Genomic DNA, 20,713 nt, shown 5'->3' on the forward strand with positions numbered 1-20,713 from the left:
AGAACCACGTCATGACGCAATAGCGCGAGGACGCAAATAACTTTTTTTTAACAGGTTCTCTGAAATGAACTGTTCAAAAGAACCGATTCGTGGTAATGAGCCGGCCTTCCCGTCATGGAACGAACCAATCACAGCGTCGCTTTCAGGATTACCCGTATGATATTCAGAAGTCCACTTCCTGCCTTCAGTTCTGTAACTGATCGTCGTGAGGTAAGATGCGTTGGTTGCCTCTCTCGGTGATAATATTATGGGCCTGTACTCTTTACAGCGCCTCTGCGGATATTAATGGCGTAAAGAAGATGAAGATGCAGTTTGCCGCCGGTCCACTCCTTAAATTCCAGATTTGGTGAGTATGAGTTTGGACACTTTTATGTCGATCGGCGTCGGTCCCCGGGCCCGGAACAGGCCGATGACTGTATACGTTAATGACATTGAGTGTGTTGATAGTAGCACAGATTAACCTCGCAGAGAAACTCTACTGTGACAGTATGCACAAACAATCCTTAATTTGTCTCATATGGCGCAAGCAGTCTCGCAAGTAACCTCAGCGGGATGTTATAATCGGCCAGTAATCCGGTGTTAAGTGGAGAGCTCTCATTTGAGCATTAGCCCATTAGTGGATCTGTCTGTCTGTGTGCTTGCTTTTTAACCGTTAACGTTAGATATTAAATAAATGCAGCTTTTAATGATTTATAAAGCACATTCGATACTGCTATAATATCTAGTATCCATGGGAAGGGCGTTTATCACAATCTGAAATGGAAATTATTGTTTATATTCGAGGTAATTTTACTGGTAACGATAACTAGGCTGAACCGCACTGGTCGATAACCGAGTAATCAACCGATAGTTTTAAAAATGGATACTGAATGAAAATAAACATAACACATAAAATAGTGCTGAACATGTAGCTATATAAACGTACTGAACCATGAAAATGTACCGTACTTTTTAAATATAAATTAGTGATGTTAAATCGATTAATCGCATCTAACATAAAAGTTTTTGTTTACATAATAAATGTGGTTGTATATATTATTATAATTATATGTCTGTGTGTGTATACAACACATTTATACATGTGTATACTGTATATATGCGTTTATGTATACACAGACACACATACACACATTTATTATCAAAACAAAAACTTTTGTTAGATGCGATTAATCGATTTGACAGCACTAATATAAATATTAATATATTAATTATACCTTGATCATTTATGTTAGTTTGTAGTGCATTAACTAATGTTAAAAAATACAACTTTAAAGTGCAAAAATGCATTTGTAAATGGTGATATTAACAAATGAACAATATTTTTATTAACCTTAGTGAATGTCACCTATGGAGATTTTATTGTAAAGTTTTAGCATTTCATATAAATCCAAAGAGTCATACCTAAAGATGGCCATCTTAAAATATCTACACAAAGGCCATAGAGTTGAAAATAGACACATGTATATTGTATGTAGCCCATACTCCCACACGCTATTTGCTTCCATTTTAGAACACTTGATGATTATCAAATCAAAATATGTTTTACAGTGACGATAAAAATAAATAAAATCGAATGGTTTTCTGATTTGTTATATAGTTCCAGCACAACAGTGCAGTTCATGTTAATATCACTCTGTGTAAGTGAAGCAATGGCTCTGAGGTGTGTCTTCATCTTGTTTGTTTTCTGTTTCAGTATCTCCTGAGGGTACAAGCGGGTGTTTGAGGAGTACACGCAGGTTTTGTACCAGCGGTACCCAGACATCCGCATAGAAGGAGAGAACTACCTTCCGATGCCTCTCTACAGGTAATGGCCTACACAACACTGCTCATTGTCACATAGTCACGTTTGCGGTCCTTCTAGCCTCGTGGACTGGTAAATAATAACAAAATAATTGATTTTTTAAATTTTATTTAAATTGTATTATTCATTAATATATAATATTAATAATATATGTGTTTGTTTGTGTATAATTCATCATTTTTAAAGTGTCCTTTTTTTCTTCCCTCCAGGCACTTTGCTTCCTTTCTGTCTATGTTTAAGCTGGTGTTAATCGGAGTGGTCATTTTGGGCAAGGATCCATTTGCTCTATTTGGCATGCAGGCTCCTGGCCTCTGGGTTTGGAGTCAGGAGAATAAGGCAAGACCATTATGACCGGTACACATTGCACGATTTTGGGCTGTCCCAGGCGAAAGATGACTGATTTCTGTGGTTGTGGCTCCTAAACGGTGGTCCCAGTGAGAGAGGTTCAAAGAGGGGCGTTGTCACGGTCTTGTGTCCAAAGATGGTGTGAGAAATTTAGCATGATCATCTCACAGTGTGTTTGCTGCTACGACCCACGTCTCCTGACTAGCCAATAAAAACGCAACATGAAATGGCGTATTGATCGATGTGACATGTCGCTAAAACTATCTTACCTCAAGCTCCATTTGCAAGATTGTCATGCCAAGTTGGCCTCTTTTCCCTTTAGCCATGACCACATATATATTCTCCTCTTTTACTTCCTTCTCTTTTTTCAGCGCAGATTATAAACCACAATTGCCAAAGTGCGATTCATCGCTCTATTTGTTTACCACTAGCGCATGCTGATGACGTTTTATTCTTCTATACAAACTTTCATTGTAGCCTACGATTCAATAGGTGTCATCATCGTACATGTCGTACCCGAGTTAATTACATCCATGTCGTACAGTGTAATTTGTAATGATTTTATAGGATTTCATCGCACAGTCTGTAGCAGGCATTAGTTAAAACATTTGCATTTGGTGGTTTAAAGGTGCGTTTATGATTACGTAACAATTCTGAACTGTAAAAAGTCTTGCTTGTGGAACCTATAGTTACAACGTGTAAACTCAACTGTAATTTGAGAACTACGACTTGTTCCAAGCTATTTTAGGACCAGGTTAGATGGAAGATCCAGCATGGGTTCAAATACAAACTTTTTTCCCCCATGGACCTCATTAGTCTTTAACTTTGCCACCTCGGTGTTGTCTGCAGTGCTAGGAGAGAATGCAACACCCAAGAGACCAAAGGACAAGTCTCATGTTAATGTTCACCTGACTCTCAATGTGCCATTCCTGAAATGTAAACAAGGAAGATTTTAGCATTCTTTGATTTTTAGAAAAATTAGAAAAAGTAATGGATAAATTACTCCCAAAATAAAGTATTTAAACATGAAATATGTGCAGTACAAGAAAACTAGCTGCAGCAATGCTTATTATTATTATTGTTATTATTATTATGCTTATGGGATTTGTTTCTTTTTGTCAGATATATGCCTGTATGATGGTGTTCTTCTTCAGCAATATGATTGAAAATCAGTGTATGTCTACGGGTGCTTTTGAAATCACGCTCAATGGTAAGTATTTATTTTTAATATTTCAATGTATAAAATATCATTTATATTATTGTTTTTAATAATTATTGTTGAAATTATTAGAATAGTTATTTTATATAGATATATGTATATAAAAATAAAGTTTTTGTTTGTAAAATGGGATAATTGAATGATTATAGTTTAGAAAGTCCCTGTTATGACCCCTTTCAGAACAACATAACTCGACCAAAGATATTCAAACCCTTATAAGGGATAGTTCACCCTAAAATTTAAATTAAGTCATCGTTTACTCACCCTGGTGTTGTTTTAATGCCGTATGCCCTTCTTTCTTTTTCGAACTAAATCCCGCTCGTTAATATGGCAGTGAATAGCGACCAGGATCAAGCTTTTTAAAAAAGACACAAAAGAATCACCGAATAATCCCACGCCGTGTATTCCAGGTGTTCTAGGGCTGTGGGATTGGGAGATAGTACACGGATACTTTTTTTGGATTTCCAGGCGTTGAATTTCATGTCTCCTATTAGAGTCTGATAAACGTGCATCCGTGCACAGAAGACCAATTGCCAAGGTCAGGATTTTCGTTAAATAATACATTAAATTTTGGTTTGTTTTTCCACCAAACCCTATCGTCTAGTTCCAGAACACTTGGGATATATGACACGTCTTTTAAAAAAAAAAGCTTAATTCTGTACGTTATTCACTGCCATTATATGGCCGACTTTTGTGGTCCAAAAAAGAAAGATACGCCATTAGAACAACACCAGGGTGAGTAAATGATGATTTAATTTTCAATTTTAAGGTGAACTAACCATTTAAGCCTTTTTTATAGCAAATAAAATTGTGCTAAAACTATTGTTTATCAAATCGAATTCGAGGTGTTCACAGTTTATCGTACAGGATGTTGACATCTATAAGAGAGTGGCTGTGTGGCGTTTGCCTAATTCAGCGGTTTAGTCTGGCGGAAGTGAAACATGCTGTGGTTGCACTATCACTATGGTAACACTATTTTGGGGGATTTCTTTTTTTCTTTTCTGGTTAGATGTTCCAGTTTGGTCCAAGCTGGAGTCCGGGCACCTGCCTTCCATGCAGCAACTAGTTCAAATCCTGGAGAATGAGATGAAGATGAACGTCCACATGGACACACTTCCACACCCTCGTTTGTAACCTTGCCTCTGATTCGCTGAATGGAGCCTAGGACCCCTCCTCGTATGTGGAACCATCATAACCTTACTAAATGTTCAATGAATGTCTATTATTAAAAATATCATCTTTTGTTAAAAAAAAAACGATCTTTAATTTTAAAGTGTGAGGTCAGTAAAATGCATTTATTTAAACAACACTAAGGTTTGCCTAGATTAAAGCAGATGACTCTTTTTTTTCCTCTCTCAGCCTTATTAATTCTCTTCACTCACACATTCTCTTTTAGTTTTGTGGTGAAGCTCTCCTACGGTTGTGAGGTGACGTTTATGACGGTTTGCGCTGAAAGCAGATCCTCTGCTAGCGCACACCCGATGCTCCGCGTCGTCCTCATCGAGCCTCTCGGAGATGCACCTCCTACAGACGCTGGTGCGGGATTCATGGCAACAACAGTGGCTATATAGATATGACTAGCCCATCTCTTGTGCAATAACTCTTTGGTTCAGGATATATGTTCACAAGGAATATGTAATAAATATTTTCTATTTGAGTTCATTTAGCTCAGTCAACTAAATTAACTATGGCATATTTTCCCTTCATTTGATTCTACTGTATGGCTAAACCATGGTCTTTGTTTTATGTAATAAGTAGATCTGATAAGCTAACTTATAAACCCATCCCTCTTCATGATAATTTAACTTTTAAGTGACATTAATTATATTTCTGAGCCCTGTTTTTTTATATTGCTTTGTATAGCTTAAAATGTTTAGAAAATTGAAAATAAAATGGAATTAACAAAATACTGTGTCTTTATTGGAAGAATGGCCTAGCAAATTGTTTTTAAAACATTTAAAACAATAAGAAAGTTAAAGGCCAGAAGAGTATTAGCTGAGTTGCACACTATATTACATATAAAGGCTGAAAAATAATTACCATCAGCAAACCGACCCACTTCTCTTCATTAAAAAAAAAAATCTCATTGTTCACTCATTTGTCTTGTAATGCCATTAATCTAGTCCAGAACTGGGTTAGTCTGGTTTTACCCAGATCACTTCAGGTGAAAAGTCTGGTGTGCTTATCGCTGTCTAAGAATCTTATTGTGAACTTGGTCTTAGTTTTGGATTCTTCCAATTTTGCAGATTTACAGTTAATGTAGTTTGTTTAGTGAAGGCTTTTCTATAGCAGATCTTTTACGGGTAATTAATGCAAGTAATATTAACTAACAGAGAGCAATACATTTGTTATAGTGTTCAATAATCTTTTTTTAAACATTAATAAAAATACAGGTGTTCATTTTTAGTTCACGTTAGTTCAGGTGCAATTAAAAGATATAAGTTTTGAATAACATTAACTTAATATATTACATTAAGACTAATGCTTTAAGTTTAGAAGCTTTACATGTTTTGTTCATGTCAAGTCACCTTTATTTATTTAGTGCTTTATACAACACAGATAGTTTCAAAGCAGCTTTACAGTGAAAACAGGAAAATAATGATTCAATGATGCAAACAGTTCATTTCGGCTGAACAGCAGCTCTAAAATAAACGAGTGTCATTGTTCAGCTGAAGTCAGTTCAGTGTTGATTCAGTTCTGTTGTAAAGATCATCGAGTATTAAATTAGTTCAGTTTATCTATCAAGCAGTTAAGCAGAAAAACAGTGATGTCGTCATCCAGCTCAGTCCACTGTAAAAAGTGATCAGTTGACTTAACTTTAAAAAAATAATAATGTTGTGCATGACACCCCCGTTGGTTATTTAGGTTAAAGAAGCTATTCTTGTATTATTAGAAAGATTTAGGGCGATCTTGAAGCGTATATGAATAGTTACCCAAAAGCGAATATAAAGTTCTGTGATGAAACTCTAGACAGCACAGGCTGATGGTCCTTAACTCAATCTGCTTGGATCACATCATTGTCTTTAGGGCACAGCTGATTGGTTCCTGCTACAGTAGCCAATGAGCTTGTGTGCTCAACCTTCAAATACTTTGTTAGCATTTGCTGTAGTTGAAACGTGCTTTCAGAAACCCTCCACCTTCCCCAGCTCCACCTGTATTAACTGAAATCGAAACGCGAGAAAGATTCGGATTTGATTACATTCAGTGTTAACAAGTCAAATAAATGTGTGATGGCATGAGGGTGAGTAAATGATGAGATAATTTTCATTTTCGGGTTTACTGTCCCTTTAAGATTTTCTTTCTGTGGTCACTTTTGATGGTGAACCTCTATTTATTGTTAACTTTTTGTTTTTAACATATTTGACATATTTTAGCAGGCAATTTAGCAGTCGTTCCGATAAGAATCCAAGCAATCGGAATTTCAAGTGAGGGCGAAAGATTTCCCCACATATATTTATTTCTCAGTGGGTTTAAGTTGCTCACGCAAATTTGTCACGTTGGCCACAGCAAGCTACTTGGTTTGAAAGTGACTTCTGTGTGAGCTCTGTGCTTCATAATCGCTACACTATTGACAATGGAACTCTTTTTGCCCATGAGATTTCGCTAATGTGACTGCACCTTTAGCCAAGCGAGACTAGCATATCTTGCATGAGTGTCAGTTCATGGACAGGCCTGCAGGCAGCGCTGGATGAAGGCCTTGTCTGGCTCTTCCATTTGTACTCTGTGGCTCAAACTCCGCAGCCTTCGGACCAGCGAGTGAAGGAAAGGTGGAGGTCTGATCCTCCGATGTGTGAGGCTGGATGGGAAGGCTTGGCACTGCTGTAACCGTATCAGAGCCATGTGAAGGCCAACCTTGCATGCCAGGAGTACTAGTTCCTCTTTACACATGAGGGGTTGAGGAGGAGTGTTGTGTTCTTTGGACTGTAAGCAAAGACACGGCAGACAAAACACTTAGCTGGACCAATCTGAGTTGAGTAATAAGTGTGACGGATCAAGAAAATGTCTCAAAACTCTCATATGAATAGCTAAAATTGGTGATCAGATTAAAAGACAGGACTTGTGCACTTTCTTACCGACTCACAGCTGCCTACTCTGAACCTGGCTTGCTGTCCTGAAGCAAGGAATGACACAAACACCAACTGTTGGCCAAGAACCCGGACCCCTATACTTCTGTTGAGTGACAGAAAGAGTGGTCTCAGGGGTGTTGGTGTTTGAGCCTGGTCTGTCCAGCTCCACGTTCTGATCCTTCTCCCGCTCTCATCTAGACTCCGCCCACCCCAAGCATCCGTACTCAACCTGCTCCACAGGAAACAAGAGCCACGTCACAGTTCAACTTATACTACAGTTTAGTTATATAGAGTTCAATTTATAACGGGTTAGTCATCATTTACTCTCACCCTCATGTCGTTCCAAACCCACACGCATTTTGTTCATCTTCAGAACACAAATGAAGATATTTTTCCTTTATGTCCATCTATTAAAGGGTTAGTTCACCCAAAAATGAAAATTCTGTCAGTAATTACTCATCCTCATGTTGTTCCAACCCCGTAAGACTTTCGTTCATCTTCGGAACACAAATTAAGATATTTTTGATTATTTTTGAGCTGGCTCACTCCTTCATAGGCTTCTAGGCAATTTCATTCTGCCGGTCCAGAAAAGTTAAGGCTCAACCTTAAGTTTATCAAGAGACGAGAATACTTTTTGTGCGCAGAAATAACAACTTTTATTCAACTATTCATTTTCTTCTGTGTGGGCCTCTGACGTGAGTTTATGAACTGAGAAGATGACGCTCACAATACACACATAAAAACAAACTTTTATGATAGATGCGACTAATCGCGATTAACCGATTTGACAGCACTATTATATATATAATGCTGGGTAGTAACTGATTACATGTCATCTGAATTACATAATAAAGGCAGTAAATAATTGATAATTTATTGCTTCTCCATAATTCTTCTTTTTATATTTTACACTTTCTTTTCTTAAAAAAAAGCACATCTTTTATATACATTCAGGAAGTCCTGTGAAATTGCACACAGAGACCTGCCACTAGTCAGTTATTAAACATTTTATTATAGCCTATATATTTTTTTATTTTTTTAATTATTAGCTTTTCATTAAACTCACAAACCCCCTGGAGTTCCATCACGAACCCCTGAAGTAATGTAATGTTTAATGCACTACATGTTGTTGATAACAAAGAATGGAATATATTTTCTTACATCAATATGGTACAATATTATTCTATTCAATTCAATGTAACAAACAAGTTAGATCAAAAGTAACCAAACAGTAGTAATGGATTATGTTACTAACTATGGTTTTTGGAATTTGGAATTAGTAACAGACTACAATTTGAAAGTAATAAGAAGTGAATAAAAGCCTAAATTAAATATGTTCATCTTATAAATCAATCATGTCTCTTTGGAAGACTTGTATTAAACCGCTTGATTCATATTGGTTTTACAAATATTTGATTGCACTTTATTTTACAGTACGTGCACTTTTAATGTACTTATAGTGTACTTACCCACATGTTTAGAGGTAGGTTCAGGGTTAGTAGTTAGTGTCATTCCTACAATAAATACAATAAATACTAGTATGTTCATGTGAAACAGGACTGTAAAATAAAGTGCAACGCAATATTTTGAAGTGTCACTGTTTTGGTTTTGTGGACTTGCAGTGGAAGGACCAAAATCTTTCAGGTTTCAAATATCTTCATTTGTGTTTCAAAAATGAACAAAAGTCTAAGGATTTGGAAAGACACAAGGGTGAGTAAATGATGACAGATTTAAAAAAAAATTCTTCTGGGAGAATTATCCCTTTAAAGTTACAATGTATTAGTGTATATAAAAATGTAGGTTAAAAAATGCATTTATTATTTATTATAAATAAATTTTTGGTTCATGATATCTAATGTTATATGATATCTAATGTTCATGATATCTAATATCTAATGTTCATGATATCTAATATATCTTAATAAATATTAATGTTCCCGTGGTTAGATTGGACCCATCTGTCTGACAGTATTTATTGTCAAATAAATGTTGTCTTCCAAATAGAGCACTGCAGGGATGATGTATTTTTGTAGGCCAAAACCCAGATACAAGTTAGCATTATAGCACTTCCGGTTCTATCATCCTAATGGCGTTTTTTGAAAGGGTTTTTGGTTAGACGTCTAAAATAAAGCCAGTGGTTAACATAAAAATGCACATTAAAAAAACACATTTCTCAAAATATCTTCTTTTGTGTTCCACAGAAGAAGGAAAGGCATACAACAACATGAGGGTGAATAAATGATGACAGGATTTTCATTTTTGGGTGAACTATCCCTTTAAGGTAAGGTAAACTTTCCCCTCCTCCCCTAGATCAAGAATCAGTCCATTTGAGACATTCAGATTCGTGTCAGTGTAATAACAATTCGACCATACCAAATGCTGCCGTTGCAATGGTAACAAGTGGCTCTGCCATTAGACTGAAAGAGGGCTCTGACTGGACAAAGAGTCGTCGTCATGTCATCCCGTACGATACAGATCCTTTCCTTCTTACAGCTGAGAATGATGATAGCCAAGTTTCCTGAAGGATAGCTATTGCCATGACAATAAGGACAATCAACAGCAATAGATAATAAATTAACTAATTTTCAAATCACTGTAAAATCATCTTATCCCAAGGTGTCAAACCCTGTGTGGATGCATCAAGATAGCTCCATGCAAAAGTTTTCCATTACCAATGTCATTGAAGAAATACCCTATTTTTATAATGATATATGTTGTACCATAATCCAGCCTTTTTTCTTTTTCTTTTTTTTTTTACAGTAAAATACTTATAGTTAGTGTCTTTTACTGAAATCTAAAGTCACACTATAATCCCAGATATTACTAATTACTCATTTATACCTGTAAAGCCTGACAAATGAAATAATAGTCTGAATATGGACAATGGAGAATATGGAGCTCAAACTTTAGGAGGAAAACTATGCAATTAGATGCAGTTGCTGAAATTGATGTGACCCCAAAATGAGATGAAATTCTAATAGCTTGTAATGTAAATCAATCAGATTTTATAACAGTTTTGCAAATTACTTACATAAAATGCATTTAAATATCAGATTTCACTCTGTATCTCCCAATAATATTGTAACATGTTCTTTTTTGGATTCATTGTGTTTTGGTTGTGTGGTACGTTTCCCGAAAGCATTGTTAGCCAGATCGCAAGTTCCATCAGTATAGTTTAGCGAGTCTATATTTCCCGAAACTATAGTTCCAACGAACATTCGCAAACAGCATCGCAAAGTTGAGTGGTTGGAACAGCAGCTCTCGACCTGTGGTTAGAAGCATAGTTTCTTGTTTGCATGACATGTGGACTTAATAAATCATTATCTTGAGCAAAATAAGCAAGCTGACATTCAGTAAAATCTATATTCAGTAAAATCTATATCTTACATTTCAAATTAGAATATATACAAATCACATCTTTTAGTTTGTCGAGTGATTTAAAGCACCATTTTGAAGAGAGCGCATGTGCGTACATTCTCTAGTACGCAAGAAAAAGACGATGATTGAATCTGGAAAAAAAAGCAAAATAACTCAGATAATTAGAATTACTCTTCACACAAGAAGAGCTGCTCTGACTGCCTGAACTGGGCAAAGATCTAGATATATACTCTTAAGGCCCGAAAAGGGCAGAGTAAATGCAACTCCTGCTTGCCCTCTGAAGCTGGAAGAGCAGAGAGAGTAATGAAATGTGCTCTGAACGGAGTAGAGAGCACCTTAGGTACATAGCCGTGTCTTGGTTTGAGGACGACTTTACAGCAATTAGGCCCAAACTCAAGGCAAGACGCACTCACAGAGAGAGCTTGCAAGTCACCCACTCACTTGACCGAAGGCGGTCTTTAGCGAAAGGGGCCGCAGCTCAGCTGATTGGAGCGGCTCGAATAGAGGGCCCTAAGGACTGTAGACAGATCCCATGTTGGAATAGTGAGGGGGACGAGGCGGGTTCAGCCTTCTGGCCCCCTTCAGAAAACGAATAACTTGTTCCTGCCTATAGACTGGCCGGCCACAGGAGCAGTATATGCTGCTATGCCCGCCACATAGACTTTGAGCGTGGAGATGGGTGCGCCCCTTGTCCAGCAGCTCCTTCAGGAAAGACAGTACCAGTGAAATCACACAGGACGTCGGGTCTTCACTCCGGACTGTGCACCAGTCAGAGAAGACAGGCCACTTAAGGCCATAGCGGTGTCTAGTGAATGGGGCTCTAGCCTCAGAAATAGTGTTAAGGACTCTCGCGGAGAGGTCCATAGGCTCCTGTCGTGGACAGGACATGGAGGGCCCGCAACTTGGGTTGAGGGTGTGAAATCGTTCCCTTTGCCTGGGAAAGGAGGTCCATCCTGAGGGGAATTGGCCACAGGCTTTTGCGAGCAGCTGCATCAACTCAGGAAGCCATGACTGGTTCCGCCAGAGAGGGGCTACCAGAAGGGCTACACATCTGTCCTCCCTATTCCGTCTGATGACCTGAGGGAGCAGCGCAACCAGAGGAAAGGTGTAAAGGGGAAGGCTGGACCATTTCTGGGCCAGCGCGTCCCTGTCCTTTGAGATAAAAATTGGGCAGTGAGAGTTGTCTTCTGAGGCGAAGAGGTCGACCTCTGCCTTCCCGACGATACTCCAGATCTTGTGAACAGTCTGGAGATAGAACGTCCATTCACCTGAGGACATTTTGCTCCGGGACAGCACGTCTGCCCCTTGGTCAAGTCTGCCCGGCACGTGTGCTGTTCTTAGTGAGCGCAGGTTGCGTCATGCCCATGAGAGAAGGCGTCTCACAGAGGCCTTGATCTGAGCCCACCTTGGTGGTTTATGTAGGACACCACTGCAATGTTGTCCGAGCAGACGAAGACATGGTGCCCTTTTCAGGTCTGGTAGGAAGGTTTTGAGGGCTAGAAAAACCACCAGTATTTCATTTCTAGGCAGTTGATATGTAGCCATTTCTCCATGCTCGACCAGGAGCCTGGATGTCAGCCTGCCCTCGCACAGAGCTTCCCAACCCATGTTGGAGGCATCTGTAGAGACTACCTTCCTTCTGGAGATCAACCCCAAGTCTATGGCGGTCTGGAGCTGACGAGGGTCCTTCCAAGAGGCCAGGTCCATGATACAGCCATGGTTCACCTTAATACGAAGGCGTCTGAGACACAGGGTTTCAGCCAGTACTGCAGGGGCTGCATGTGTAGCAGACCCTGTGGAATTACTGATGATGTGGATGCCATTAGGCCCAGCATCCTCTGAAAGGCTCTGAGGGGGAGTGAAACCCAGACTCTGAAAGATGCCGCAAGCTGCCAGGTCAGCATTTGGGCCAAATCAAGAACTGCTCCCAGGAAGGTGATGCACTGGCTGGAAGAAAGTGAGCTCTTGGTTAAGTTGATCCTGTGTCCCAGGCATTCCAAAAGGCTGAGGAGCAAGAATCTTTAAGTGTCTAACTCAGCCTCTGACTGGGCCAATACGAGCCAGTCATCAAGGTAATTCAGGATGCACACTCCCTTCTGTCTCAGAGGGGAGAGGGCCACATCCTTGCACTTTGTGAAAGTGTGCAGTGCCAGAGACCGTCTGAATGAAAGGACAGTATAGTGGTAAGCCACCCCCTCAAGCACAAATCTCAAAAACGGTCTGGTGTGGGGGGCTATCTGGATATGAAAGTAGGCATCTTTCAGATCCACTTAGAAAAACCAATCCCCTGGGCATACCTGTGAGAGGATTTGTTTTTAATGTTAGCATCTTGAATGGCCGCTTCATCAAGCGCGGTTCAGATGACTGAAATTGGGGATGGGTCTGAGGCCACCATCCTTTTTGGGAACGAGGAAGTAGCGGCTAGAAAAGTCTGACTCACTGTGAGCTGGAGGAACTGTCTCTACAGCTGCTTTCGCTAACAAAATTCATCACTTAGGAACGGAGGTGCTTCGTACCGAACTGCAGACCATGCCCTTGAAGCATGGTCTGCGAGCGGATTGAAGCGAGTAACCTTGTTTGATTGCCCCCATTATTCAGCTCAACACTTGGGGGATGGCCTACCATGCCCTGAGTCGAGAGGCAAATGGTTGAAGTATTACAGGCTGCATCTCATGCTAAGGCGGGAGAACAGCACCTGTTACAGCATTGAGAGGAAATGGGTAGCGTTGGCCGGGCAGAGGCGTGGCTTGACTTCTGGCTCCGCTGAGCCTGGGTCGCTGCTGAGCCGCGCACCAGGAATGCAGCGAGGCGAGACTTGCGTTCTCGCAGTGAGAGCGTCCGTCTTTGATGAACGCGGCTTGGCGTGGGAACGGCACGCCAACATCATCAACAAAAACATCATTTTTAGTTGTCGAGCTGTCAACTTTATTGTCCATTCTGTTTGTCACAGAGCGGATATTTGTCTTTGACACTGGTGACATATTGCTACTTAAAAGTACCCACATAGTATTCTAGATTATAGCTAAAAGGATACAAAACTTGTGCAGAACCATCTGGAAACACAGTAAGAAATTTATCTCCATTAGAATAGTACTTCTCCAAGAAACTTGAATTGTTCTGAAAAAAAGAGACCAGATGTTTAGTTTAAGGACCTCATTATGGAAGCTTGATCCACCACGGAATAAAAAAAATGTAAAGATAATCCCACAATTGCGTGTTATAAAGTCAGAACTGTTAGATATAAACTCGCAATTCTGAGAAAAAAAAGTCGCACTTACCTTTTTTATTTTCTATTCCGTGGCGGAAACAAAGCTTCTTCCATACCATGATAATACAACTTTCTAACAGAGTAAATTATTATGGTCAGTTACCTGGTGATGAGTTAAGCCAAACTCAACTGACCCCAGTGCAGAAGACTTATCACGTGTCCATTGTCCGAAGATCTCGTCCTCATGCATGTACTCTTTAACTTTCCAAAGATCCTCTTTGGGTGCACAGTTAGAGAGACGGAAACTAATAACTGAATTATCATGAGGCACATCTGAGGAGAGAAATTATTAATTTACCCCCTCAACATGCAGTCACTGAATGATATCTTAGTAATATGTCACACACACACACACACACACACACACACACACTTTAAAACTATAAAATTGACAGGGGGTTGAATAATTTTGAGACTGGAGAAGTCAAGTTGCATTTTCAGTTGAATTTGGGGAAAACATTTGAAACATTTGTTGTGTTGAGCTATTTCAATTACTTTTGTTTGATTTGTTCATTGCAAACAGCTGAAAGTCTGTAAATGTTGCCAATAAATCTGATTTGCAATGGGGGTTGAATAATTTTATATATTCCCCATACAAATGTATTGTAGTAGACTTGGAATATTGTCCAATGGACCACTTTTGTGAAATGGTGACTGTCCACGGAAAGGTAAATTCTAGTCATGGGAGTAAATAATGACAGAATTTTCATTTCTGGGTGTGAATATTCATTGTTGTTAGGCTACTTATCCATCCATGGGTAAATTGTCAAACACATGCTCTCACTCACATATGTGGATACTCACTGTTTTTGGATACCAATAAACTGGAATGAGCAGCTCTGTCATATATCTGTTTCTCTCTCTGCTGCTGTCTGAAACTAAACCAAAGGAATGATAAGTATAAACAAAATCACACATTTCAGTTTTCATAACAACATGCTCAAGTAACAACACAGCAAAGTGCATATGCCATGTACACTGACATTCTAACATTTGGGGTCAGTAATATATATATTTTTTAATCGTTTTGAAAGAAATCACTTATGTTCACCAAGGCTGCATTTATTTATCAAAGTACAGTAAAAACAGCAATACTGTGAAATTATATTATCATATATATATTTCTGCGATGTAAAAGCTGGATTTTCAGCATAATTTCTCCAGTCTTCAGTGTCAAATGATCCTGCTGATTTGCTGCTCAAGAAACATTTTGTATTATTATCAGTTGTGCTGCTTAATATTTTGGTGAAAACCATAATGCTTTTTTCAAGTCTCTTTGATGAATAGGAAGAAAACAGAAATCTAAAAATAGAAATATTTTTAGATTTCTACTTTCACTTTTTTGTTCAATTTAATACATCCTTGCTGAAATAAAAATGAATAAATAAATATTCAACTTTTAAGCAGTAGTATGTAGTACTGTACAAATCAAACCTGTGTTTTCCTCTTTCTCGTGCTTTTTCTTGAAGCTCTTCGTCCTCATTGATGAAGGGGTCATCTAGTTGACCAGGTCCGATTGGCTGTGCCTCAGAACGTCTCATAGACAGAAGCTTTTCATGGACCACAATATCGAACAACTCTCTGTAGTTCTCACAGCAGAAGTCCTGAAGTCCAATTAGACATTCATAGATTTAGTGTTGAAGCAATAAGGGCAGTGTTGGGGTTTAACACATTACAAGTAACGCAAGTTATGTAATCAGATTACTTTTTTCAACAACAAAATGTCTTTTTTTATTTTTTTTATTTTTATTTTTTTAAGTAATGCAAGTTTTCCCATGTATTGACTGACACCTCTCCTGTCCCCATGTTGAGAGTAATCAGTATAAAGTATAACGAGACTAAATGTGAGCAGGCATTGACTCATCTCACTTCCACAAAAACAGTATTCTGAACAGATTCAGTATTCCTCAAAATGAATAAAAACAGTGAAATGCAAACTCAGAAAATGAGATTCTGAAGTGTGCAACAGGAAGTAAGTTCACAAGACTGTCCCATGTCTCATGCCAAAATGCCAATGTGCAGTGCTCTGAACACACACTAAACCCAAGATCCCATCATGCATCATGTTCGGGAACTCACATGCCCTGAAATCACGAGATATAATTTGGTAGTAAAATATAAAAGGCCTGGTTTCATAGACATTAATTAGGACAATTAAGTAGCTTTTATAAACATGCCTTTGAAACAAACATTACTGGTGTGCATCTTAAGACAAAACAATGGCACTGACATATTTTAAGATATGTCAGTGCAAGTTGTTTTCAGTTAAAACAGCTCAAACATGCATTTTAGTCTGTGACTAGGTTAAGCCTTGTCTGTGAAACCGGGGGAAAGTGTTGCACATTTTATGGGTGTATTTTGTAACATAACATTTGCAACTGCTTTTTATAACTTAATTAGAAGCACCACAACAAGTCTTCTGTTACAACTACTGAACAGACATTTAGAAGTTTATTTTAAAATGCAAAGTATTGAAAATCAGAATAAAGCTCTGTAAACACATGCATTTTTGCAACCCTATAAGTGTGTCCTATCGGGTAATCAAATGTTCTACACACACTTGCGGTCTTCATGCCTACTTGAACACTTACAAATACAGGGCCAAAAACAGGAAATACGTCATGTAAGTAGACAAGTGGTCAAGTGTAAAGACCGCAAGTATTTGGACAGGACCTTGACTATCCTTGACTATTATTCATTTCACTTTTGGTGTGAAAGGTCCTTTACATTTGCCAACAATAATAACTTTTTGCCCTGTACATGTTACCCCTGCATTAGGAAGCATGGCATTAGTTTTCACTGTTATGCTGATCTCTCTTTCTCTCTCTCTCTCTCTCGATCTCTCTCTCTCTCTATTTATGCATGTATGTATATATATATATATATATATATATATATATATATATATTTCTTTGCGCCCCGACAAAACTTACCATTTCACAAAATTAACGGAATGCACCTGATATAAAAAATTGTATGACTTGTAATTTCCTACTACTTAATTCTGAAAAAAAAAAGGGTTTAATTATTGGACCAAAAACCTCTCTGTATGTAATAACCTAGAATACTGTCTAACACTTGATGGCTGCTCTGTCCAGTCTTCATCGTCGGTTAGGAACCTGGGTGTGCTCTTTGATACCAATCTTTCATTTCAACGCCATAGCATCTGTAAATCCGCATTCTTCCATTTTAAGGAATCTTCCATCGTTTATCTAAACTACGACATATAATCTCAATGACAAATGCAGAACAGTTAGTTCATGCATTCATGACCTCAAGGCTTGATTATTGTAATGCTCTTACTGTGTGGTTGCCCTGCACACTTAATAAACAAACTCCAGCTGGTCCAAAACGCAGAAGCTAAAGTTCTTACCAGAACCAGGAAGTATGACCATATTAGCCCGGTTCTGTCAACACTGCATTGGCTCCCTATTAAATCGCATACATTTTAAAATCTAGCTGATTACTTACAAAGCACTAAATGGTTTAGCTCCCCAGTACTTGAGCGAGCTCTTAAAGCATTATAGTCCTTCAACGTCTATTGCGATCTCAAAATTCTGTCCCGTTGATAATACCTCGAATATCAAAATCAACTGCAGATGGAAGACCTGCACCTTGTCGACCACAACGCTTGATGTAGTCAAACGGATCCGGGCAGTGTCCGGATCAGATGGTGGACCTGCACCTAGGCACGACCACAACGCATCCCTGAAGTGTCAGCAGAGATTGTGTCAACTCACACTAAAAAAAAATGGTTCTTCAGCGGTTCTTCAGGGGTTCTTTGCGGTGGTTAAGGTGCTATATAGCACCACTACCATTTAAAGAACCTGTTAAGCCCAGTTTGGTTCTTCAGCGGTTCTTTAGCGGTTCTTTGGGGTGGTTAAGGTGCTATATGGCACCTCTTATGGTTCTACATAGCACCATTTGACAAAGGTAGGTGCTATATGGCACTTAAAGTGGTTCCCCTATGATTACAAGCCAATGAACCACTTTTAGTGCTATTTAGCACCATTTTTGTTTAGAGTGTAGACTTTCTCCTCATCGACACGACATCAGCCATCGGCACTGATCCTCAATAAACCCGTCTCCATGTCGGTGTGACTTCGATCTTCAAACAGATGGAACTGGATAAATATTCTGATTGTTCCAATCCAATCTGACTTCTGACCTGTAATGCTGCCTGAATCATAATAATACACTGTTCGTTCATTGGCCAGAAAAGAACTGGCCCCCCGACTGAGCCTGGTCTCTCCCAAGGTTTTTTTCAGCATTCTGTCACCTGATGGAGTTTTGGTTCCTTTCCACTGTCGCCTTTGTAAACTTTGGCTTTTGGCTTTCTTAGTTGGGGACACTTAATATTCAACAATATTATTGATCTGCCTGCATTGACACCATTATATGAGAACTGAACTGAGCTGGACGATGACATCACTGTTTTCTCCAGAGCGGCAAATAAATTATTTTTACAGCTAATCAACACTGAACTTACTTATGCTTGACAATGACACTATTTTGTTCTAGATCTGCTGTACAGCCAAAACAAACTTTGTTGCATTATTTTCCTGTTTTCACTGTAAAGCTGCTCTGAAGAAATCTGTATTGTAAAATGCACGAAATAAATAAAGGTGACTTGGCTTGACTTTACTTATTAAAAAAAAAAAACAAGCAAGCCTAGCACAGGTGAGAAAAAGTAATGCAAAAGAAAGGTAACACTTTACTTTCCATAAAAAGTAACTGCCCCAATTTGTTACTTTTTTTAGGGAGCAACATAATATTTAAACGCATTACAATTAAAAGTAACTTTTCCCAAAACTCAATAAGTGTTTGTGTCGGCTATGTCCTTTCTCAATAGTCAAACCTCTCGAGTCCCCGCAAATCCTGGATCCAGAGGAGGCCAAGCTTTCAAACCACAGAACTGACAGCATATTGGAGAGTCCCGCTGAGGTTGGGGCTGGGTAAAACAAATTATTTATTCAATATAAGTAATTTTCTAAGATGTTACACTTTTAAAATGACATAAATCAAATGAATAGGCAACCTGTTGACTGTACATCCTCTCTTGGGACTCTCTTTTGTATCTTAGGACTCCTGGAAGCCCATGACAGAGATCTGGTGAGGATTCCAGTGTTTGGAAATACTCCTGCTCCATCTGCTGGACACCACAGAAAATGGTGTGGAGAGAACGTAAGGGTGAACTGGATATGAGAAAAGGCATGCATTTTTTAAACAATACTAGAAGTGGGGCGGTGGAGGGGAAGCTAACCCACTTTCTTGTTGTACTGAAATGTTTAAACATAATAAAGAGACTTATAAGTGATGTGGAAAAAGTACAAAAATAATAATTTAAAAACTTTCAAAAATGATCAGATGAAATGTTTCTTACACAATCAATATATTTGATAAGTGTTCCAATCTCTGAATCCATCACTGCAGAATCAGCATCTGATAATGTGAAAAGTAACTTGAATGAGCACACAATTATAATAATCTTTTATGGGTCTGTAATACACATCATGTAGTATTATTTTCGTGTTTTAGTTAGATGTCTTAACATCAAAATATAAGAAAAATGTATAATTTTATCTGTTGTTTATTCTTGCATGCGAGTTTAAAATATTACACTTTTTGTCTTTTTTGTCTTTTGTCCACATATTTTCTTTAGCTCATTGATATACTTTGAGTTGTAGAAAAGGGTTTAAAAAAAAACTTTTAAAAAAAGTAACTTTATAACTGTACAAACAACTACAAAACTTAGCAGGTTTCTGACGAACAACACTCTAAATTCTAAACAAAGTCTGCAAAAGATGATGAATTCACGTGCTCACCTGGCTGAAAAGTTTTCTCTTGATTTTCCATATCACATGGGATCGTGATGTAGGCCTATGACTGGGAGCCAATATTCGCTAGTCCAATGGTCTGGACCAATTTTAGACTGTAGTTTCTCGTACACTGTATGGGAAAATTACTGTTACTGAAAGACTGTCTAATAAAGTTTTATTCCGCTGAAGTTTTGAGTCACACTGATCAAACCTGATGGAAAGAATAGACCATTTGGATTGTTCCACAACAGTGCATTGAAGGCATGCACCCAGTTCAGTGTTGATGGTATCCATGGATATTTGAGAGGAGTTGTCCAGCCTGTAATATCAAACTCTGTGGGAGACCGTAGTGTTCAGACAGACCTGAGTGTTGAAACACCACGCAGAAGCACATTTCTGCTGCATTTGTTTCTTATGATCTTTGCACCAATATTTTCACCAATAAGTCATCTATAGTCTATTTAATTTGTTTTCTCTTACTATATGTTTGTATTTTATTTGTGAATATCCATCACAAAATGTCATTAATTTGTTTTCTCTTACTAGCCTATATGTTTGTATTTTATTTGTGAATATCCATCACAAAATGTCAATCTAGTCAGGACACAGTAGCAACTCCTAGCAACTGCAGCATGGAAATCACCATCCCTGCAACCATACAACACCTTAGCAACGCCTATGTGCATGGAACATCTATAACATTACAAATTCAAACTTTTAACGACTGTTTAAACTTTCAGGACAGGTTTTATTATGTCAACAGAAAAGTTTGCAATATTACAATTATTTTTTGTTATTTAAATATAGGCTACACAC

At 38.4% G+C, this 20,713-nt stretch overlaps 2 protein-coding genes across 5 annotated transcripts; one reads left to right on the top strand and one right to left on the bottom strand.

Annotated features, from left to right (window-relative positions):
* The first annotated feature begins 180 nt into the window (after positions 1-180).
* selenot1a (selenoprotein T, 1a) lies at positions 181-5,272 on the top strand. Its single transcript, XM_082174134.1, has 6 exons — positions 181-346; positions 1,694-1,804; positions 2,011-2,137; positions 3,269-3,356; positions 4,375-4,541; positions 4,762-5,272. The coding sequence occupies exons 1-5, from the start codon at positions 216-218 to the stop codon at positions 4,497-4,499; spliced, it is 582 nt and encodes a 193-aa protein (XP_082030260.1). The 5' UTR covers positions 181-215; the 3' UTR covers positions 4,500-4,541; positions 4,762-5,272.
* Positions 4,614-20,252, bottom strand: LOC309501778 (glutamate-rich protein 6). 4 transcript variants are annotated; one of them, XR_014206987.1, is made up of 12 exons: positions 19,904-20,226; positions 19,462-19,520; positions 19,117-19,230; positions 18,937-19,029; positions 15,513-15,682; positions 14,883-14,956; positions 14,182-14,351; positions 13,845-13,927; positions 9,806-9,961; positions 7,439-7,661; positions 6,445-7,286; positions 4,614-6,365 (listed from the first exon to the last, which is right to left on the bottom strand). XR_014206987.1 is itself a non-coding variant. In XM_082174039.1 (12 exons), the coding sequence occupies exons 2-12, from the start codon at positions 19,932-19,934 to the stop codon at positions 7,026-7,028; spliced, it is 1,434 nt and encodes a 477-aa protein (XP_082030165.1). In that variant the 5' UTR covers positions 19,935-20,027; positions 20,109-20,252; the 3' UTR covers positions 4,614-7,025. The 4 variants fall into 4 exon arrangements, 3 of the variants coding, with proteins under 3 accessions (XP_082030165.1, XP_082030164.1, XP_082030166.1); XM_082174039.1 differs by having other exon boundaries at positions 4,614-7,286; positions 19,904-20,027; positions 20,109-20,252; XM_082174038.1 differs by having other exon boundaries at positions 4,614-7,286.
* Between the last annotated feature and the right edge of the window lie 461 nt (positions 20,253-20,713).

The sequence above is a fragment of the Leuciscus leuciscus genome (assembly GCF_965113295.1).
Source record: "Leuciscus leuciscus genome assembly, chromosome: 6".
Lineage (NCBI taxonomy): Eukaryota > Metazoa > Chordata > Actinopteri > Cypriniformes > Leuciscidae > Leuciscus > Leuciscus leuciscus.